Source organism: Astatotilapia calliptera, chromosome 11 (genome assembly GCF_964374335.1).
Source record: "Astatotilapia calliptera chromosome 11, fAstCal68.1, whole genome shotgun sequence".
NCBI classification, from domain to species: Eukaryota; Metazoa; Chordata; class Actinopteri; order Cichliformes; family Cichlidae; genus Astatotilapia; species Astatotilapia calliptera.
In genome coordinates, this window is record NC_137432.1 from 4,464,247 (window position 1) to 4,487,179 (window position 22,933).

General features: G+C 40.1%; 1 protein-coding gene across 9 annotated transcripts in view; it reads left to right on the forward strand.

Annotated features, from left to right (window-relative positions):
• Positions 1-22,933, forward strand: part of adgrb1a (adhesion G protein-coupled receptor B1a) — a 207,871-nt gene that overhangs the window by 41,238 nt on the left and 143,700 nt on the right. For all 9 annotated transcript variants that reach the window (XM_080307750.1, XM_026184575.2, XM_026184580.2 and 6 more), the window contains exon 2: positions 6,510-7,413. In XM_080307750.1, the coding sequence (XP_080163876.1) occupies positions 6,678-7,413 (736 nt within the window). In that variant the 5' untranslated portion in view covers positions 6,510-6,677. The remainder of the gene's footprint in view (positions 1-6,509; positions 7,414-22,933) is intronic.

Consider the following 22,933-nt stretch of genomic DNA (forward strand, 5'->3'; position numbering starts at 1 on the left):
TTGGAAAAGTAAAAAAAAAAAAAAAGGGAAATAAATCCTTCGGTGTTCCTTTGGGCATTTGCTAAACATATGAGTGTCACTTAAAGAACTGGCAGCTTTCACTGTGAATTGAAATATCTGCCAGATTTGGTGGGAGTTTGATGCTGATGGCAAAAAATTACCTCCAGAAGCCAAGATATTAAACAGAAACTGTGAATAATTACAAAATGTGCTGTTGGAGGGGGAAGGTTTTGCTTTTCTGTCATAATACGACAGTAAAGTTTCAAAGTATTAAGGTCAACATACAGTGCTTAACAAATTTATTAGACCACCTGTCATAAAAACAATAAAAGACAAGTAATTTCTAAATAGGTCAAAACCCTATTTAAAACTAAAATTATATTGTTATTTATTAGGCAACATGATTTGACTTTTTTTAATACCCAAATTTAAGACGGCATATTGGACTGCTGAGTGGAAGTCAGAAATTAATCCAGCACAACATTCAGCCATTACTGACTTTTAAACAAGTAATTTTTCTGTTCAGGAATGCAAGTAATTATCTGTACCTGGTACCTTTATTTTGTTGGTCTTTTTCAGCTTTATTACAGAGTGCAGTGAAGAGTGACAGAAAAGCCGGGGGGCATCACATTGAAACCAGGCCTTTTTAAGGCAGTTCATGCTCGAACCGCCTTAAAAAGCTTCTCAATCAGATTCAGGTCAGAACATTGACTAAGCCACTTCAAAGTCCTTCATTTTGTTTTTCTTAAGCCATTCAGAGGTGAATGTGCTGATGTGTTTTGGATGATTGTCCTGCTGCAGAACCCAACTGTGCTTCAGCTTGAGGTCACGAACAGATAGCCGGACACTCATTTTCTGAAATGCTGTGTTACTTTTATACCAGATGTAACTTTTGTCTCGCAACAAAGTATTTTTCCAAAATTCTTGGGGATCATCATGATGTTTTTGGAAAAACTGAGATGAGCCTTTATGTTCCTTTTGCTGAGCAGTGATTTTGGTCTTGGAACTTTGGCATGCAGGCCATTTTTTGCGCAGTCTCTTTCTTATGACGATGTCATGAACCTTAACTGAGGCAAGTGAGGTCTGCAGTCTTTAGCATGTTGTTCTGGGGCTTTGTGACCTCTTGAATGAGTCGTCACTGCGCTATTGGAGTAAATTTGGTCAGCTGAACTCTCCTGGGAAGGTTCATCACTTTTCCATGTTTTCACCATTTGTGGATAATGGCTGTCACTGTGGTTTGCTGGAGTCCCACAGCTTTAGAAATGGCTTTATAATCTTTTCCAGACCAGCTGATTGCAATGACTTTGTTTCTCATTTGTTCCTGAATTTCCTTGGGCCACACCATGATGTCTGATTTTTGAGGGTCTTTTGGTCTACTCCACATATTGTCAGGCGCATCCTTTTAAGTGAGTTCTTGATAGAGAACAGGTGTGGCAGTAATGGCTAGAGAAATTAAACTCAACTTTTCAAAGATGTAATACACCACAGTTAATGTAATGATCTGAACATTTAAGTGTGACGAACATACAACAAATAGGAAATCAGGAAGCGGGCAAACACTTTTCACACCACTGTAGATTTGAATATTATGTCAAGTCATGAATCTTTATGTTTTGGTTCTATTCTGCCATATCTGTGTGCTTTTCATGCTCATACATAAGACATAAGAAAGAAAATGGGCTTAACCATTACACACTGGACCACTTTTCATTGAATGTATTATTACTTCTACCAAACGAAGAAACAAGCTTTAAAAATACATAAATTATTTAAATACCCCATTTTCTGTGTCACCATTGCTAAAGTTTGCGAATTTAGAGAATGCCTAAGAAAACCAGTGTCCGTATCTTGTTCTGTTATTCTGTGGGAAGATAAAACACTCCCTGTCCATAATGCAGCATGTAAAAGAAGAGATTCAAAGGGGTGTATTGATTAATTGACAGGAAACAATGAGATTAATCCTCAACTCTGATTTCTTTCACTGCCATATCTTATTCTTCTTTACACCAGTAGTTGAAAGTGTGTTAATAGCTGCTCTGGGTCTGCAAGTTTTTCAAACACAAAGATCGATATGTGACAGTATGGGGTCTGTGTGTGTGCCAGTGCTGGGGTTTGAAGAAATGGATGGGTATCGAAAACCGGTTCTTGTTAAGAACCGGTTCCCACTGTTTCAATTCATTGGAATTGTTTGCCATTTTTGCAAACGATTCCCTTATTGATTCCAGTCGCCCCGAATGACGTCACCACGTTACGGAGCGTCATTTAACTGGCAGAAAACACGGCGCCTAAGCGGCTCAAACACTCAAAAGTTTGATCATACTTTACGAGAACTGATGACAACAGGGCAACTTGCAAAGTAGATACTTCATTTAAGGGAGGAAACACTACAAATATGCAAAAGCATTTGTTCACAAAACACACGATAACCTTAAATGAATGTCATGTTTTTAATTCCGCTCCGGACTCGTGAATCTCAATCGTTTGCACGTCCTCTCCCGTTAATTAAGGTAAATAATCAACTAACAGTGCATATTATGTTAGCGCGTTCTGCCTTATTACAAAACCTGCCATTACTGTGCATTTAGGTGACCATGATGAGAGAGACAGACAGAGCCTTGCTCAGATGCTGGCAGTTCTCACTGCAGTCTACCGGTAGCGTCTCCTTTCAGGCCAGGATAGACGAATGTCACCGAGCAGTGACTAAGTTTGTGGTAAAAGGGACATTACTGGATATTCTTGTGTAATTGCTACAGAATAATTTATGTTATACTTGGTTATTGCTACAGAAGAATATTTATTTTATTATTTTACATTTACAATTTTTTTTCCTGGGGACCCTGTGACACCCCATTGATGAGCCGTAGGCTGGATCTCTTAAGATCTCACTGCTGGGTTTGTAAGGCCATGTTACTCCTACATTTCTATCTTGTTCAAAGAGAAGATATAAAACAAAGTTCTAAGCTAATCGACCTTAGTGTTCTCCTTTTTTAAAAAGAATCGATAAGAGAATCGAATCATTAAACAGAATCGAAAATGGAATCGTAATCATGAAAATCTTATCAATACCCATCCCTAGTAATGAGGGGAGTTTTGACATGAACAGGCAGCTGTGCATTGGGTAATAAGATTTGTTAAGAGCAGGAGGAGTTGGAAAAATGGGTGGGTGAATGAGGGGTTGGAGAAAGAAGAGGTGGAGCTGTCAATACCAGGTCTTTATCCTCCATTAAACGTTGATTTAATTCACTCATGTCAGGTTTGTCTAGTGAAAGAGATTGGTGAAATTAGAGAGCCACCAGGATGAGACAGGAAAAAACAAGGTGAAACAGGACAAGGTGTGAGCAACGGCAAGATGAAAGGAGACTAGAAGAATCACTGCACCAGAGGAGCACCATTTAGTTATAAATCTTTTAACATCCATAAAAAGGCTAAAAAAAGAACCCCAATTACTAATAGTAAATCTTCAGTAATTTTAAAGATTGATATTTTGCCAAATCAGAGGGTTGTTTTTTTTAATTTACACCCTTGAACTCAACTTTGAAAAAACTTATCTCAAATGTTCTGTTCAAAGGAATGCTGACAAATGTAGGAAAGTCCAGTATGTCACGAGTGACAATCCAAGAATACAGATTGCAGTAGCCACGGATGAACAATGATTAGCAACATAAAGTTTTTAAGGGTGTTCATATGCTGTTAATATACAGAAATTTCTGCTATTTCAGGATTTGGAGAAATGCCTACTTTTTAAAATTGGCTTCTCTTCCTCTTTTGGAACTAAAAAAAAACAGATGTAAGGGAGTGTGGTCATTTTGTGTGGTTAAATCAGCTTATTGTATCTCTCCTAATTTAACGGGCAGCTATAAAGTTGCTACACAAAGCATTTAAAATACACCATGAAATATAAAAGCATTTCTTTTTCTTCTGTACAAATCATCATCTTCATCATTTATTTACTACAGTGATCTGAGATCTGTGAAGTTCCAAAGCTGTTCGGAGTGGCTTCATTTTTATCGTCAAAGAAAAAATGCTCTTGTTTGACAATGCCAGCTGTATAGGTTGATTATGGTTTGCTTAATTAACATTGCTTGGAAATGAAACTCCATTCTGTAGAGACACTACAGACCGCTTTCTAAATTTTCTGTTTAGATTGTGTTTCATTTGTTATAATAGCTCATCTTTATTGAGTCCCAACAGCTTACTGTATCTTTAATGCTATCCCACTTCAAGCCTCCCTATAGACAAACACAGACACACACAGGTCATTTTTGATTAATCCGGCACAGGTTTCACATTGTGCTAGTTTCCTTGGCTACACTAAACAAAATTGCTGTCAGGATCTCTCTATGTGAAATCCATATTGAGGTCCACGACAGAGATCCAGTTGTGCCTGCTATCAATTTATAGTGCCATATTTACCTTGTTGTTGTTTGAATTTACATCTGAGAAATTGGTTCTCATTATCTTAAGTCTGTGATTTTGCAACTGCTATGTATGCATCCAGACAGGGCGCAAAATGCCAGCTACACTCAAGAACACCAGGGCCAGCGCAGATTTTGGCACAAAACATCTGAACGGAGTCACCCAGCTTTGAAATAAAATGTTTGAACAGATAAAACCAAGATGCACTTGTGCCAGAATGATAGAGAAAAGTATGGAGAAGGAAAAGAACACACATTGAGCCAAAGCATTACACATTGCCTCCACCATGTTTAACAGGTAATCTTATGGGCATGGGCATTCATGGCTGCCAGTGGAACAGTGCTATGCTACTGCTGATAGAAGTAGTGGGATAAATTCTGAAGTGTACAGGGTTACACTTTCTGCTGAAGTTCAGACAAATCAGATGGCATTTTATAGTGCAAATGGATTACGACCCAAAGAAAACTACAAAAGCAACCCAAGAGTTTCTCAGTCACACGATCTCAGTCAAGCAGAGCGTGCTTTTCAGTTACTGATGACAAAACTGAGACCCACAAACAAGCAGCAGCAGCATCTAAAAGCGGCTTCAGTAAGGACCTGGCAGAACATTTCAAGGGAGGAAACAGCATTTGGTGATGTCCGTGATTTCCAGACTTCAGGCAGTCATTGCCAAGGATTTTCATCCATTTAAACCAATCCTTACATGCAAATCTATGTTCATTTGTCCAGTTACTGTTGAAGTTCTGAAAATGGAGGACTATCTTTAAAAATAGCTTTAATTCCTAAATCCTTAAAACATGACTTTTGTTAAACCCCTTGAATTAAAGTTGAAGGTTTGCTGTTTAATTGCATATTGACATTTGATTTAAAATCCACTTTGGTGATATAGAGGCAAAATAAAATGTAAGAAAAAGAAAAATTTGTCATTTTCCATGGATCTAAACTATAGCCACAAAAATACCACAATAGGTTTATATTCATTGTGTTTCAGAAAGCAGAATATTGCCAATAGTGTTGCCTTTTCTTTTTATAGTTTTTATAATAAAATTTTGAATATTTGCTGGGTCAGTCTGGGGGTTTATGACAAACAGCAACTGCTTTCCTTTTGACTGCTAGAACACAAAATACCGTGAAATGTATATGAAAGTTTTTGCAACTTACACTTGAAGGTTGCCGAACACATTTCTATCACTTTCTTCAAACTTCTATCAGTTGAACCTGTTTTCGTCATGTCTTCATGTTATTGTGTTGTTTCTTTGTTCAGATCTCCCTTGAACATTCTGCCTTTTGTTTTTCATAGAACACCTTAAACAATGGATTCAACAATTTCCTATAAAGCACCCATTTGAAGTTAATTTGTTCACTCAGCTGAAACGATTTAATTTTCACTACAAGAGGAATAAAGCAATGTAAATCTGAATGATGCCGTTTACCATTCTAAAGCTGTTTTCCACATCACAGCATGTCAATATGGTAGTACTGATCTTTAACTACTAAAAGCAGCAAAGCTACTCAGTGAAACGCAGTCCTTCATATAATGTAAAAAAAGACAGACAGAGAGAGAGAGAGAGAGAAGAGTTTAAAAGAAGAAATGGGTCAAAAGTGGAATACACTCCAAAGTGTCTCAGACAGCAATACATAAGGTAATTGTTCTGGCTTTAATAAGCAAACACAAGTACAAGTAGTGATCATAGCATTTCTGTCTGTTGCTGGGCCCTGATAAAGTGGATTAATGAATGACTGCAGGTGTTGACTTTTTTGTAATTAATAGTCTTATAATTGGACAAATTAATGTGCTGCCGGATGAAATATGGGAGCAGACATATGAGGAAAACAGTTGTCTCTCAGGAGGAGACCAATTTGAACTCACATAATGAAGAAAAACTTAAACTAAATCACAGCTTCCCTCCTTCCATCTGCTGCTGTTCGTCTTCTTGTTTGTCTACAGAGCCCAAGTCACCACAGTCGTTCTCATTTTGCAGCATAAACAATAATAGCTGAGTGAGATTTCTCATCATGCAGATAAACAGAATAAGTATAATCCAGTACCATTGTGTGATCAGATTTATATCTTGTCCTTTCTCTGTTTGCAGGTTCCTGTGACTCTCAGGGTCGACTGACGCAGCCATGGGCCAGTTACTGCGTTTTTGAAAGAATCTATACTCCCCCTCCTCTTCCTTCTTCTTTCCTCACCACACTGAGCTGGAAGTTGACTCATCCACAGTCAGAGAGAGGTGTCTCCTTCTATTTATCCACACACCATGACAAGCATTCTTCTTCTGGTTCCTGGCAAGGCAAGGTGGCCACTCCCAATGCTATTCTTGCATATTGCCCTTTTTCTGCTGATGAGGGGTTGTTGTCATGCAGCCCCCTCTGGCCCAGAGTCTGATTTGTGTTCCACAGTAGTCCAAAGCCGCTTTTTTGGCTTTTTCCTGTCTTCTTCAGTGTTTCCCGCCGTGCCTTGTTCCTGGACCCTACAGAACCCCGATCCACGACGCTACACAATCTTCATCAAAGTGACTAAACCCACTCAGCACTGTATGGCGCAGCAGCTTCGCACATTCCAGTATGATTCCTTCCTGGAGACTACACGCACCTACCTGGGCATGGAGAGTTTTGATGAAGTTGTGAGGCTTTGTGATACATCTGCGCCTGTGGCCTTCCTGGAGGCTGGGAAACAGTTCCTACAAATGAGGAAAGGACATCCTAGGGCTGATATGGCAATCACAGAGGGAAATGGAGATTTCAAGACAGAGTATCTGGTGGTGGGGAAGCGCAACCCTAGCATGGCAGCCTGTCAGATGCTGTGCCAGTGGCTTGAGGACTGTTTAACCTCCAGTACATCCAACAGACCCTGTGGCATCATGCAGACTCCATGTTTATGCTGGGACCAGCCACCACTACTGAGTGAGGGTGATAGCTGCTATCACAATGGAGTTTATCTTGAAAACTGTTTACCCAGTGTGAAAGAGAGTGGAAAAGATGTTGAGATAAATGGTAAGTAGAAATGCGTTCGCGGTTGTTTTTGCTAAAAGTATTTGATTGCCGTTGATTCACTGTTAAAATATCAACTGCATCTCTTCCCAAAAAATCCCTGCCTTCCTGTAAAATGAGGAGAAACAAGGAATGCTTTCAACAAACTATTTGCACTAGATTGGTCTGTGGCTGAACCTCAGTAGGTCATCAGTGGTGTTTAACATGGTGCTCCCTCCAAAGTAATGGAGAGTGACATCAAAATGACATCTTCAGTGGCAATCAAGCTGGAGAAAATATGTATTATTTGTGAAAAGTGAGAACAATTGTCCTCGAGTGCACTGGCTATAGAAGGGAGAAAGAGGCAAATGGAAGGTTTAAGGTGTCATCTGATGTAAGCAAGATCTGTGACCTTGCACCATATTTCATCCTTCTGCGGTCCAGAAAGAGACATTTGATCGGCCTCCAGGAAGCTTTTGGGAACAGAGGAGAATCAAGTGGTGCTGATACTGGATAGCTTTGAGGATACTCAGAGCTGGGGGGAGGGGGAGCAAAGAGGAAGAGAGATGGAGAGAAAGACAAAAATGCATTGGGCTGGCTGAGGGCCTGTGGCTTGAAGTGTAATTGTCTGCTGCTTGAACCCAGTCCCCCCCCCCCCCCCTCCCCCAGCAGACAGGATGTGGCCTGACATCTCTATCCCGGCTTCATCAGGACTATGGCCAGAGGGATGGAACATTTCTCACCCCCTCCATTTCAACCCCCTAACCTTTCCTCCATCTATCTCTCTTTTTTCTCTGTTCCCTCACTTACTTTTCCTAATCAGCCTGTGGCCTTATTTCCTTGGCCCTCCTCCTCCCACTTCTCCTCTGAGCCACCATTGCTGCCTCCCCATCTTTCCCTCCCCAGGCTGATAGTGGGCTGATACTGAGCCAGTCGTGGGAAGCCAACCAAGCAGAGAAGATGTTGTGGTGGGTATCTCGTGCCTTATCCTCCTCCAGTCTCCGAAGCAGCTAATATCCCCTTGCCGCTCCAGCCTCCTCTTCGCTAGTTATCATCCTTATATAATCCTGCTTATGGTGCTCATCAGTGGGGTGTGGGCTGTTTGTGCCTTAAGGTGTGAAAAATAAAAAATAAATATAACATCCACTGTTGGCTTCTGTGGCGATAAAGAAGGACACATTACGGCTTTTCTCCCTGTTTGCTTCAGCCCATCCTGGCAAAGCATCTCATAGATGATAATCCTATGTTCAGAGTGAAAGAGTGACATTGGAACTGTGTGAGACCTCAAATGGAGGAGGCAAGCAGTCTGTGAATATTTGGTTGGATTGGTGACTGGTAGAGTGAATTGGAAGATGAAGATAAAGAGTGGCTGGGGAGATGTAATAGATTCTGTGTGAAAAGGTCGGACTGTCAGATGGTTATGGCCAACTGCGCAGCAAAGAGGGAACCAGAGGGGTGATGGCTGTGAATGATGGATGAAGGAAAGACAATAGGCATAGAGATGAGAGAGAGAGGTTAGGGGAGGATAAAGGAAAGTATAGAGGCTGAGAGGTGAGCTGAGAGGTGAGATATTTGAGATGGACGAGGCTTGATTAGGATAAATGTTGTTTGCAGTTAGACCTTTGTAGTCTCAGGACCCTCAGTAACCAAAGACTTCCTAGATTATAATCTGTGTTCCAGCTTCCTTCACTCCTCTCTGCAGGTGTGTGGAAGGTCCTGTCCAGCAGCACACAAGCTTTGCTCATGTCTAGCGGATGGATCCTAGATGAGGAGTTTGGCTTCTTATAGAGGGTTCTGAAGCATTTCCTTGTCCTCATACAGCCATAAGCATAAAAGGTCACCAAAGTAAAACTACAAAGAAAAAGGGAATTTATCTGATTGTCCTGGTAGCTTGTAATCCTTTAATTCTTGTAAATTAAAAATTTATGCAAAGCCCACTCTTTGCAGTGTTTGAGAGCTGTTATCTGCTGCCTCCTATGGGTAGCTGTACAATCTCAGTGTGTGCTGTTCGCAGTCAAAACATAATCCAACATTGCACATTGCATTTTACCTCGCAGAGTTACTGTTTAGTGGTACTGCAGGAAATAGCTTATTTATTGTGTAGTTAAGCAGAAGGCAGAAGGTGGGTGTGGAATTCATCAGATTTTCATCAGGGGAGGTTTGTATTTCGATACAAATGCAAATGATGATTGCCTTGAAGTTAAATTTAGTATAAGTAAGAATAATCTTACCCCACTTTTAACCCTTACTGCCCTAGAAGCAGCAAACTCTTATTAAAACACAACTGTACAATAAAAAACACAAGTCTCACACCTTAATTGTTACATATCTGCATTTCACAGATTTGCCAGTAAAAAAAAAAGTAGTTATCGATCTTCAGACAACAGCGATTCCTAAAAATTTGGGTTTGAAATATAAACCAAAAGATAATGCACTAATCAGCATAGCTTATAAACCCATATTATCATCACAATAGAAAATACAAAAAATATGAAATGTTTAAACTTGGATATTTAACTGTCTTGAAAAATATGACAGCAACCTGTCTGAAAATAGTTGGCACAAAAGACTGGAAAAATAAGTGCTATTAAAAAGAAAAAAGCTGATGGAAATTCTTCTTGTCAATTAGGTTAACTAGCAACAGGTCAATAGCAAAAAGAGCATCTCTGAGAGGGAGAGTTTCTCTGCAGTAAAGACAACGAATTAAATTTAATAGATATTTCACTACAGTTGAACACATGCAGTTTGTTGCAATGAATTTCAACAAACTGTATCTAAAACAGTTTGTGGAACAATTTCATAATTCTGTTCATACTAACAGTAATGTAAAATTGTGATGACTTTGATTATGAAAATCTGGAGGAATCTCTGTGTGCTAAGGACAAATCAAATTTTAAATCTTATTTTTAGAAAACATAGATCCTGTGTTGTTTTCAGTGCTCAATTCAAAAGTCTGCATCACTGATTCATAGCAGAAGAGTCCAGGCGCCAAAATGAGCTAAACAACAGGTTGGGCAAAGTGTTTTCCTTCAGCCCAATCTGCTGTATATGTGTTAAATAAAATATGGGTTTCTGAGATGTGCAAACTCTACACTCTACTTCGATTTACATTTTGCATACAGTCCTAACTTTTTTGGAATTGATGTTTTATTTGGCAGGTGTGTAAGACTTTTATTTAGGAAAAGATGGCTCAGCGGTCACGTTTCTACACATCAAGTTTTATATAGGACACCCTTTCTAAGCAGCTGCTTATGAAGTCACTTTGCTACTTCCCTCACCTTTCATGCTGTATCTGTCATTGTGTCTGGTGTTACTGGTGGCTGCTCTGCTCTGTGTTGCTGTTCCCTCCCTGACTTTGGCTTTCTATGTATGCATATGAGAAGGTGGGGCATTATCAGAACAAAGCAATGCCACCAAATATATATTATTGCATCACTGCAGACTATAACGATGTTAGTTTTAATCTGGAAACTTTCTCTACGCCATTTCCAAAATCGTTTATGTAGTCATTCTTATCCAGGCTCTTTTTGTGGATGTGTATGTGGCCATTTTTCTCTCCTTATTTTTCATCGTCCTAGCCTTTGTCCTGCATTCAAAGCTTGATTTGGTTGACTACATTTGAACAGGGGGAAACAACCATAAATCACCAAATCTGCTCCAGATGTGGGCTGTAATTCAGTGGTTTCAAAATGAAAAGATGCATTAATGAATGTTTTTGTCATCTTGACGCCACCCTCTATGGTGTGGATCAGATTCAGGAACTGTGAGATTAATGGACTGTGAGCCGCCCATCCGACTGTACTGGGCTTTCACTGGGACTGTTTTGTTTTTTGTCATATGTATGCTGTTGGTCTCATTTGAAAGAGGCTATAATAAAAAAAAGGGTGTGATTAATGATCGTTTTAAAGATGTTTAAAGAAAAGATTAACAAGGAAATTGCAGAAGCGAGTGCTATTGATGCCTCTTTTTATTTGTGCATTCAACTCCCATCGATAGTTCCTTCTGTTCAAACTCGATGACAAATGAGTGTGGCTGGCCTCTAGCAATCACACTACTATGTCAACACTATCATTAATAGAAAGCTCTTAAACTGTAGTGACTGGGATGTGGCCTTTTGATCCAGAGTAGAAAGGATGTCAATCTGAGAGAGTCTCACTTTCCCTGTGACCATGAATATTGGTATGAGGTATGAGCTTCCTCAGTTTAGAGAGAAAATGTTATTCTGAAATCTAAATGTCCTAACACAGGAACGGTTAGGAGTCTGTGTTTTACACATAGGAAACTTGCTGCTTCTGCACTATGTGAGAAATCCTCAACCTTTAAGATGAGAGGACTGATGACTTCAGGGCTATTTTTGGAATGTTGTAATATTCAAGCGGTCAAAGTTAAAGGTTTTGCAACAAAAATGATGCCTGTCGGTAGCTTCACTGCAGTGATATTGTCCCTGAAATTCCATTTTGGTAGAACTCCAATAAGTGGTTGTGCATGTGTGGTGGCAGTGTGAAAGGATTCATTTGTTAGCCCTCAGTGGACAGCAGGGGAGGCAGTGAGTGATTAAAGGATGTATTGGAGCGATGTGAAGAGATGAGAAAGCACATGACTCAATTTGAACAAAAGAGACACATTTGAGAAAGTGCCAGAAGTGCCCAATAAAGTTAACTGAAGGGAAGGACAACAAAGGCAAGTCCTCTGTGATGCCATGTGATCATCTGAGTCGTGACCTTGGTTGCACATCATGCACTCTCACTTTCAGCTTTTCAATTTTCAAGCGTGAAATATTTAATAAAGCAGAAAGGCTTGAAAAATAACCAAACAAGGACACGGTGTCACAGATGGAAAGCACTCTGCACCAAGACACAGAGAGGTGGCTCAGTCACAGTGTAACCCAACTGAAAATGTTCAGGTCTGAAATCAATATTACAGAACATCTTAATACAAAATTCATCAATTTATCCACGCAATGTTATGCTAGATCTGAAAATGAATTATTCAAAAGTTGCATTTCTTCTTAGAATTCATCAAAAACCATTACTGTGGATGGATCTGCTTCAAGGCACGTGTTTTGTTACAATGCTAGTGTGTACTGATGTAACTATTGCAACTCGAACTCTCTTGCAGTCACTTGTGCACTTGATCATGTTAAACAAATGTTAAATAAATCAATCTGTCCTTCCTCACTACTGGGTAATACCATAGTAATTACTAATGTTGGTTGCACTGGTGAAACGTGAGGGACATTTTACTAAGGATTAGTAAGTAGATTTGTGCATTTGTCAGCTTTATCGGTCTGTCTTCTTCTCTGGACTAAAACTTTCAGCTGCATAAATATCCATAAAATTAACTGTTTACATTTTGTTCCCCCCCAAAAAGTCCTGTTTGATGTTCTCCAAGATTCAGAGGTTGGGGATGGGGGTTGTCACCAATAATGAAAGACTCCTCATAAATCATTTACTCAGCTTAGGGGCACAGATGGCCTTGAGCCGATTTCAGCTGTCATACAGTCAGATGCAGACTACAACCCAGAAAGGTTTGTCAGTCTGTCACTGGGAAAAATTAGTTACAAAAAACTCATAAATGTCCGCTCCAACGTTATCAGTGACGACTCTGTTTTATCTCTCCTTGCTGTCTCTGGGTAGACTGAGAGGTGCTTACCACTTTTAACCAGGAGTATTTTCCAGATAATTGTATTTTCTTTCAGTTGAAGTGTAGGGTATTTGTATATGGAAAAATACCAAGCGTGAGTAGCTGTAATAAACTTGTATGGTTTATATTTACATTGGCCCGATAAATCCATTGGTAGCTGATCCCTACCAGCTAGAGATCAGATGGGTTAACAGATGATGTCCAAAGGCAGTAATAAAGATTACTGCATTCATATAACAAGTTGACAGAAGTGAAATCAGACTCGAAACTTTTTTTCTTTTTTTTTTTCATTTTTGCCCTTTCCTTTTTTTAAGTTTACTGCTTCAACTGCCAGAATCACCAACTCATCAATTCCACAACTCTTATCACACCCTAATCACTGCTGTCTGGTGTATTGATTGTGATGGATGGCTAAAGAAATAATAAAAGGCCAGAATGTCTAAAAAAGTGACAACATGTGGACACAAAGTGAAGAAGAAATACCTTTGGAGCCTCCTGCTTGGCACTTTTTTCTTCTGTTGCTGGCAGGCCGGCTGTGGGTTAGGAAGATGAATGTGAGCGCTGTGCCTCTGCATGCTTCTGCGTGGCTGAAGCACATTGTTGCTAACCTAAGGGATTTCCAGCCCACCTCCATAGGAGCAGGGAGGAATTCTAAAGCAGAGATAATGCATTAACTCTTCTTTCTTCTTTACACCCATATTCATTAATGCATACATCTGTGCATGCACTTGTGTGTTGCATAAAGCATGCAAACACACATTCATGGTGAAACGTCTCGCCAGAAAATGGCACCTTGTGACTGGGTGTGGGTGGCTGACTGCGACAGAGGGTAATGGTGATTTTGTGTATCTGTGTGACAATGAGTGGAGAATGAGGTGTGGTGTTCTCTACAGGGGCGCCGTGTGGGTAGGAATAAACTGAAACGAGATGGCAGAGAAATGCTGTGTTCTGGTGTAGAGGTTGTTCTACCTGCAGAAAGCCCCAAGTTGGTTTGAGAGTGTTTTCTTATGGACTGAGGGAAGGGAACGTGATTAGACAAACATGTTGAAATTGCTTTCACTTCTTTAATAGCAGGTATAAGGACAGTGGTGCAGTGCAAGGGGTTGGTCACCACATTTATTTCTGAACTGTTTAATATTCATCAACAAACTACTTTGCAGTAGGATTACATTGCATTTTAGTTCAGCAACAAGCTAAACAAGCAAGTTTCAGAAACTACAAGATTTCAAATGAATACTGCTAGTAATAAAGTATTATCCTTTCTGCTGTAAGATTTCCAAATAGGTATGCAAATATAATGCTTAACAGATTTATTAGCCCACCACCCAGTATAGGTTTATGACACAGTAGGCCTGATAATTACCCGAATATTTTGTTATGTTTCTGTAATGGTTGATCCACCAGTGAATCAAAGTTATAGTTCTCATTCTAAAATATAATTATTGTTGTTATTCAGAAAAAAACAGAAAAAATAGTAAAGCACATTATAATTTTTTGATTAGGGTTCCAAAATACATTTAATTACTTTCATTACTGAACAATAAATAAATAAATAAATAGTTTTGCTGTTTGAATCTTATGCTTGATTCATTTCCATCTTCTCACTGGAGTCCACTGTGACGGCTAATATTTGGGAATAAAACTGTGACTTGAATTTATTTGCCTAATAAATAACAACAAATTTTTATTTTGAGCCAAAAATGTTTGAGTTTAGTTGTTTTTACTATAAATGGCCTAACAAGCTGTTAAGCACTGTAGGTGAAAAAATCTAACCTAATCATACTGAAGGCCTAAATAGTTCAGTGTGAAGAGGTCAAGTCTGGTCAGTTTGGTTGACAATTCTAACCAAAGTATGTTGAAGTGTTATAACATCTGGAATTCATCAAGTTGGAAAGATTGAGGAGTGTTGAGTATCTGGTATGATTGCAGCTTTACTGCTTTGCTTTCTGTTAAAGAGCTGCTAGATCATCATATACTGCTGCTGCAGGGATGGTGACAGTATGAAACAGGCCAGCATAAATGCTGGAGCCATCACAAAATATGTAACTGTACAGAATAGAATAGAATAGAACTGACCTTTATTGGCATGTACATTGAAATTGTGGGTAACCTGGATTAATTAAATATCTGGCCTTTAAACCTCCCATGTCTGTGACCACAACACTTATTTTATAAACATGTTGGTTAGCAAACATTACCTCTGATTATTAGCAGGATAAAGACTCTTTATCTCTTTATTTGAATATGAGTTCAGCTCTGTAGCTCCCAGTGCTGAAAGTCTAAAGCAAATACATAAAGGGTTACTGTGAAGTTGGCAATGTGATGTACAGTAAAGTGCAGCAGTAACTCTTACAAACGTATCTACTCTCTGCTCAGTATTTCAGCTGAACTCCTAGTTTTTGTATACCGAAATGGAAAAACCTACAGAAGAACTGCAAGGGCAAAAAAAAAAAGACTTTATTTGGAATGAAACAACTTAAGGAAACTGTTTGCCCTGAGACGGTAAACAGACTGTTAACTTTATAAAATTGTTTTTGTCGTTAACATTAATTTGATTTTATTTATCTTCCACCTCTGATGTTAGGCACAGCTTTGAAAAAATTACCTCAATAACTACAAATGCAGCTGTTACAGAGCTGGTTTTATTGGTTGTTTTTCTAATATTTTCTAATAAGATAGTAATTTAATAATGCTAATTAATAATTCACTCTTATTGCCTGTTCTTATCTTCAACATTATGCTGCTCTGTTGTTTGTTAATTGCCCCTTGGGGATAAATAAAGTCTTCTGATTCTGATTCTGATTCTAATGTAAACCACAGAATAATCAACACTATAGTCCTTTTGCTGAATAAAGACTTAATTCAATAGTGAATGATATTCTGACTGTGCATCCTTTTTTTTTTTAATTTTTGAGGGGTATTTAATAATTTAGGCTAACTGATGAATTTAGAGTGAAAAGCCAAAGCTCGTCCCCTTGAAACTGATCAGAGTAGGACACATGAGATTCACCACAGTGAGATCATTACCATCAGTACAGTGAGTACATCAGATATCTTTCCTGTAAATCTGTGCTCCTCTCAGCCTTCACTTCAAAACTATGCACTTCATTTCATTAACTATTCATCTATATCTTTTACTGATATAATAGCTAATACAATAGGTCATTTTTATAATTATAGTAGCTCTCATTATATTGAAGACAGTGAGAAATCTGAGGTAGTTTTTAAAAAAAAATTTTTTTATCCAACATAGCTGCAAAGGAGTTAAATTGGGTTTGGGACTTTTAATTGGATCTAAAACATCAGCTGATGTCAGTTTTTGCTGTCAGTTCCTGTGAGCTGAAGAACTTTCCTTCAAGGGTCACCACTTAAAGTGTTCTCAGATTGGACTGCAAAATTCTGACTCATACAAAAGAAACTGAGAGAAAGAACAAGAAAAATAGAAGTAATAAAATCCTTAAAAATAAGCGATTTTTAGACTAACTCTATACAGAGATTCTAACCTTAGTATAGCAAGTTAATAATTATCTGAACAGATAGTCGATTGTTCATTTTCTTAATCACTTTCAGGGCCACTTCAGGGCCACATGGTGCCTATCTGTGATTGGATGAGATAGGTTGACAGCCTATGGCAGTGCCACCACAGACAGACAATGTTCATACCTATGGCCAGTTCTCAGCAAGAGAGTTCCAGGTTCAAACCCTCTGGCCTCTATGTTACAGCCTGTGATAGACGAGCAGTCTGTCCGTGGTAGCCTCTCATCCACTGATGCTTGAGATAGGCTCTGGTCCCGCCGCAATCCTGAGTTGGATGGATGGAACTACTGGACTGATTGCCATTTCACTTTGGCTATCTCTGTTGCCCAGAGGATGATTTGATGATTCTGTGATCTTCCTGCCTTTTGCTCTGGTGCTATCACACAATGAGCCTGATTTGTGTGTTTGGGTTTTGTTTTTGTTTTTTTGCTAAATGTCTCTTTTAGATGTCCCTATTGCCAGTCTTGGCAGCCGGGGGCCAGTCCACCAGGGCCTCCGCTCCTGGCCGCCACCCGGCACACAATGCACCCGACCCCTATGGCGCCTCCTGTGGGTGGTGGGCCTGCGGGAGGATGGGCCCATGTCTCCTCTTCGGGCTGTGCCCGGCCGGGCCCCATGGACTAAGGCCCGGCCACCAGATGCTCGCCCTCGGGCACCCTCCCCGGGCCTGGCTCCCCGGTAACCTTATCCCGGGCAGGGTAAACTGTTCCCTTGATATTCTTTTCATAAGGGTCTTCTGAATCGCTCTTTGTCTGGTCCCTCACCCAGGACCAATTTGCCATGGGAGACCCTACCAGGGGGCAAAAGCCCCCAGACAACATAGCCCCTGGGATCCCTGGGACACACAAACCCCTCCACCACGATAAGGTAGCGATTCAAGGAGGAGCAAGATGCTTATCCTTGGGGCAGGATGAGTTCCTGCCCCAAGTGGAGGAGTTCGAGTATCTCGGGGTCTTGTTCGCAAGTGATGGGAGAAGGGAGCCGGAGATCGACAGATGGATCGGGGCTGCAGCTGCAGTAATGCAGACTCTGCACCGGTTCGTCGTGGTGAAGAGGGAGCTGAGTGTAAAAGCGAAGCTCTCAATTTACCGGTCGATCTACGTCCCTACCCTCACCTATGGTCACGAGCTGTGGGTAGTGACCTAAAGAATGAGATCGCGGATACAAGCGGCAGAAATGAGCTTCCTCCGAAGGGTGGCTGGCCTCTCCCTTAGAGATAGGGTGAGAAGTTCGGCCATCCGGGAGGGGCTCAGAGTAGAGCAGCTGCTGCTCCACATCGAAAGGAGCCAGCTGAGGTGGTTCGGGCATCTGACAAGGATGCCCCCTGGGCGCCTCCTGGGTGAGGTGTTCCAGGCATGTCCCACCGGGAGGAGGCCCCGGGGCAGACCCAGGACACGCTGGAGAGATTATATCTCTCGGCTGGCCTGGGAACGCCTTGGTATTCCCCCGGATAAGCTGGAGGAGGTGGCTGGGGAGAGGGAGGTCTGGGCCTCTTTGCTTAGGCTGCTGCCCCTGCGACCCGGCCTCGGATAAAGCGGATGAAGATGGATGGTCTCTTTTAGATTAATTTCCATTTAATCTAACCAGTCCCCTCAGTTTTGTGGATAAACCTGTTTGCAACATCTTTTTTTTTTTTTTTTTACATGTTTGCAGTATTTTTTTTTACTGTAACTCGAAACTGTCAAATAAGTCAAATAAGACACTGATGAAAAGCTAAAACCAAATCACTTTCCCTGTTGGTTTCTCTCCTTCCCTCTTGTGGAGAGAGCGCTAACTAAACAGGTACTCTTTTCCTTGCCTATAAAAATGAGGATTCACACTAAGCTAAAATCATATGAGTACAATTCTGACTCTCATATTTATACCACACATGCATCTATTAGAAGGCTAAGGCTGTCTCTATTTTCCTTTGTTCAGTTTTAAATTATTTTAATACTGACTCATATCCATTCAGTAAATGCACAAGCCCAATAGGCCACTGTGTAAAATGTGCAAAATATAAATAATGTAAATAAAAAATGCAATGAACATAGAAGACATATCAAATGTTTAAAGCGAGAAAAGCATAGACCATTTTAAGAAAAATATTTGATCATGATCTAGTTGTTTTCATTTAGACTTTTTTTTATTAGGGTCATATACTTTACAGTATCTGTAAAATTGTATATTACAAAGTTATAAAAGCAATGCTCATGATATACTTAATGTCGCCTGACATATGAAAGAATTATTCTGAATGTTTTCTTCACAATGTAGAATTAAAACTATTGATTTAACACTGGTGTTGGATCAGTACTCATTAGATACTCTGAGTATTTTTTCTTAAATATCACCAAAGAGTTCTGATGCTTAAACCTATAAACACTGATTAAAACTGAAGGTAAACAGTGTAAGGAGAATCTAAGTGGAAGTAATTCCCATACAGGACATGAACTACAGTCTGCTTCTTAAGTGATATAGTGAGTAGGCATGTATACAAATTAAATGAAATCCATGTCTATACTTGTGGTTACAGATTTAGCTCAGAAGCTGACACTCCCAGCCATTACTAAAGTAGCAGTTTTAAAGTTCAGGGCAGTAACCCAGCTGCTCGTGAAGTTTCTGGCCTTTACCAGCTCCACCTATTCTTTATCAAAGGACTCACTTGCCCTTAAATTCAGCATGAAGCAACTTGAAGAATTGTCTGTCTCTTTCCTCGGGGCTCCTCATCAGTGGATGTCCTGTCTCAGGTCTGTCTTCACAAAGCCAGAGGGTTTATTAAACATTCATGCTTTAATTAAGCAATTTTACCGCTGATACTTATGGGGTGATGATAAAAGCTCTGCTCCAGGATGGAGCTGTGTGTGCGTGTGTGTATGTGTGTGTGTGCACAAAAAAATTGTCCTGGTAAGGCCATTAATTTCCTGCCATATGGAAAATTGTGAGGATTAGAGAAAAGACAAGCTGAACTATTTTCATTTGCCCCAACAGCCATGTGTGACTGAGTGGGAATAGTGAGCCGGTGATGTTAGGAAGTGATAGGGATCCCTGTCCATTCTGACAGGCAGCACATAGCCACAGCTACTCTTTCTCTATTTTCTCTTCTCTATTTTACACTTCATCTCACTTTTTTTCTTCTTTCTTTTTTTTAGAAATCCGTTAGTCCATTAGATTTGAAACCCCTTTTCTGCCTCAGCGAAGTACTCTATTATTGAGAGACTGTTGTATCTTCAAAGGGTGAAATTGTGCGTGTGTGTATATGTGTGTGTGTGAATGAGGTAGAAAATAGAGAATTAGAGTGTGTCTTCATGTTGCCAGTCTCCTTGGCTGTGAGGACATTTAATGCTAGTCTAACTGTCTTGCTGTCGTTCTTCAGATTTGATAACTTGGACAATGAAGATGAATTACCTCGGATTTCGCTGCAGTGTACGGGTTTACTGCTCCTGTGCACCAGAGCTGGATGAATCTGTGTGTGTGTGTGTGTGTGTGTGTGTGTGTGTGTGTGTGTGTGTGTGTGTGTGTGTGTGTGTGTGTGTGTGTGTGTGTGTGTGTGTGTTGATTCATCAGTGTGCCTTTGTGTCCTTGTTAATAGCAGGCGGTGGCTCTGCGGGATAGCTGTAAAGGCTGCTCTCCTTGGCGGTATCGCCTGGAATGACACCCAGAGGTGACACTGTCAGAGCACACCCACACAAGACGTGGGGCACACATACACACACAGAGACACCCACCTTCAATAAATACAGAAGACCTTGGATAACGCCTGCCAGGTCCAGGAAAAGATCTCATTAGTGCAGACATGTTCCACAAACAGACAGACATACTCCAAGACACATGTTGGGGATCATGGTGTTTAAAGCAAAGCTTCATCTAAAATCATGTTTGTACTTTTACAATTAGCTGTTAGATGTTTATGTCTTGATGCATGCTCAGTTATCCAGGTAAATAAATCCCAAAATGTTGATTCTCTTCATCTGGATGTAGAGTTTTCAGTGGGAGAGACGTTTCGTCACTCATCCAAGTGACTTCTTCAGTCTCAGCTGACTGCTGGTTTCCCCAATCTTATAAACAGTTCATTGCATAATGACTGAAACTAGCATCACTGAATGAACATTGAGCTGAGAAGTCAGTTCCTTGATCATTAATATGCAAATTGTCATGAGCATTGATCAACAATCACAAATCAAAGCTCATTGATCAATGGCCATGAGTACCATTCACAGAGAGTTGGGGAATGACTGCAATCACAGGAACTGACCTCACAGCCCATTGTTCATTCAGTGGTGCTATTTTCAGTCATTGTGCAAATGTACTGTTTATAAAATTGGGGAAACCAGCAGTCAGCTGAGACTGAAGAAGTCACTTGGATTAGTGACGAAACGTCTCTCCCACTGAAAACTCTACATCCAGATGAAGAGAATCAACTATTTGGGATTAGGTGTTTGTCTTGCAGTTCACCTAGCTCCTTGTTCTTGTTTTTGGATAAGCATAAAGTGTGTGACTTCTCTGAGGTGTTTTCTATACAGCTACAAGGTGAATTTTAATTCAATTTTCCATTCAATTTTATGTATACAATAATTTTATTTTTAAAATAATTTCCCCCCAAAAAATGACAGCAGACATTGACTAACACAGGATTGGTGTCCATCACTGAAAAGAAGCTTCTATTCAATGTCACTGCTTCAAGTGGGTTTGGACTGGTGATGGGATTGTTTCAGTGCATTCCAAGCCCATCTTTGTAGACAGTTAGGTAATGTTTTTTATGAGCCCACTCTTCCCATTTAACTGTTTTACACATATGCAATAACTTGAAAAAAAATGAAGTAGCTATAAAAAGGAATTTAAAACCATGCAAATGGTAATAAAATAGATTGTTTGACTGATTGTAAAGTGATATCCATCCATATATGTAGAATAATTAAGCCAAACAAAAGCATTTGTTTCTGTAGGTGAAGAAGATGAAATGTTGTTATGGAAGTAGGAACTAAAGTCCCGTCTGTCTCCCTCCTCAGTCCTCCTGTCCTCCTGTGTTCAGAGTGCACATGTGCAACTCCACTTGGTTTCTGTGCCACTGTGAAATTACTGATTAGCATTACAGCATGTGGGTAGCATTACATTGAGTGCAACATTAAACTGCACCAGTGGCATTCTGTCAGGACAAGCAAAGCCTAGTCAAATATAAAAATAAACATCAATCAAAATATACCAAGGGGAAAGAAATCTTACCACGTCATCTTTCAATAGCAATCTGTCACAAAGCTTCTCTCCTGTTTGCCCCCCTGCTTTACATCACTGCCATCTTGTGGCCACAATTGGCTATTGTCACTACAAGCAGGCTTGCCTTGGATCCAATTGGAAACTGTAGTATGTCTCCATTTCACAGGTGTGTCTATTTCCCATTAAAAATGGATGGAACTTGTCAAGTTGAGAGCCCAGCTTGTTTGTGCAAGCAGACTGTGGATAAATCGCCAGTCTCCGATGCAAGACTGATGGGAAATTAGCATGCTAGACAAGATGACACTGTCTCTCTGAAATCAGTTACAAGCCACGCTATGTATGAAAACAGAGCCACCATTAACAAATAGATGTGCTTCTGTGATTTATCATTGTAACATATAGGTTTTCTCTTGCAATCACCTTGGCTAGCATGTGATTTAGAGAAGATGGAGTGCAGTGTGAAAATTAATAGTTTGTTTGACACATTAGCAAGAAAAACCTTAATAATGGTCTTCAGATCTGGTTTCATAAAAAACAGGCAAGTAGAAGGGCACAAGCTCTGCTAGCACTTTCAGATTAGTGTCTTCGAGAAATCACTGGGTTGGATAAAATGCGCACAGTTCAACCACCTGTCTGCCAAAGCACCACTTTAATTTTTCATTAATATTTTAGTTCCCCTCTTGGGACCTTTGAACTCTGACCAGCCAATCTTCTGAAAGAAATGATGCACTGATGTTGCCAGAAATCCATGGCAGCCAACTTGAATGGAAAATGAGGCTGCGTACCAACCTTTCACAATCACCTCATCAGTCAGGTCTTGGTAGTTGGCTTTCTTCAGATTTGATAGCCTGTCCTTCCAGGGCACAGTGTGGTTAACTTCAAAGATGGTTTTCGTGTACCTAGACAAGAGAATCATGTCTGGATAGAGCGTGGTTGCTGCTGTTTCTTTTACGAAGACAAGCTTCTCTCAAAGATCAACTTGCATCTTCCAGTCGGAAGCTCAATCCAACTTAGAAGGAATGTATTTGGCTGTTGTTCTTGCCTTTGCCTACATCCCTTTGAAACCTTATAGCTCCAATTATTGAAGGCTGATGTTTATTGGCTTTGACCCTGTGGAAGTCTGTGAATTTGGCAATTACTGTGAGGACCTGATTTGTGCCTCTACCTGTAA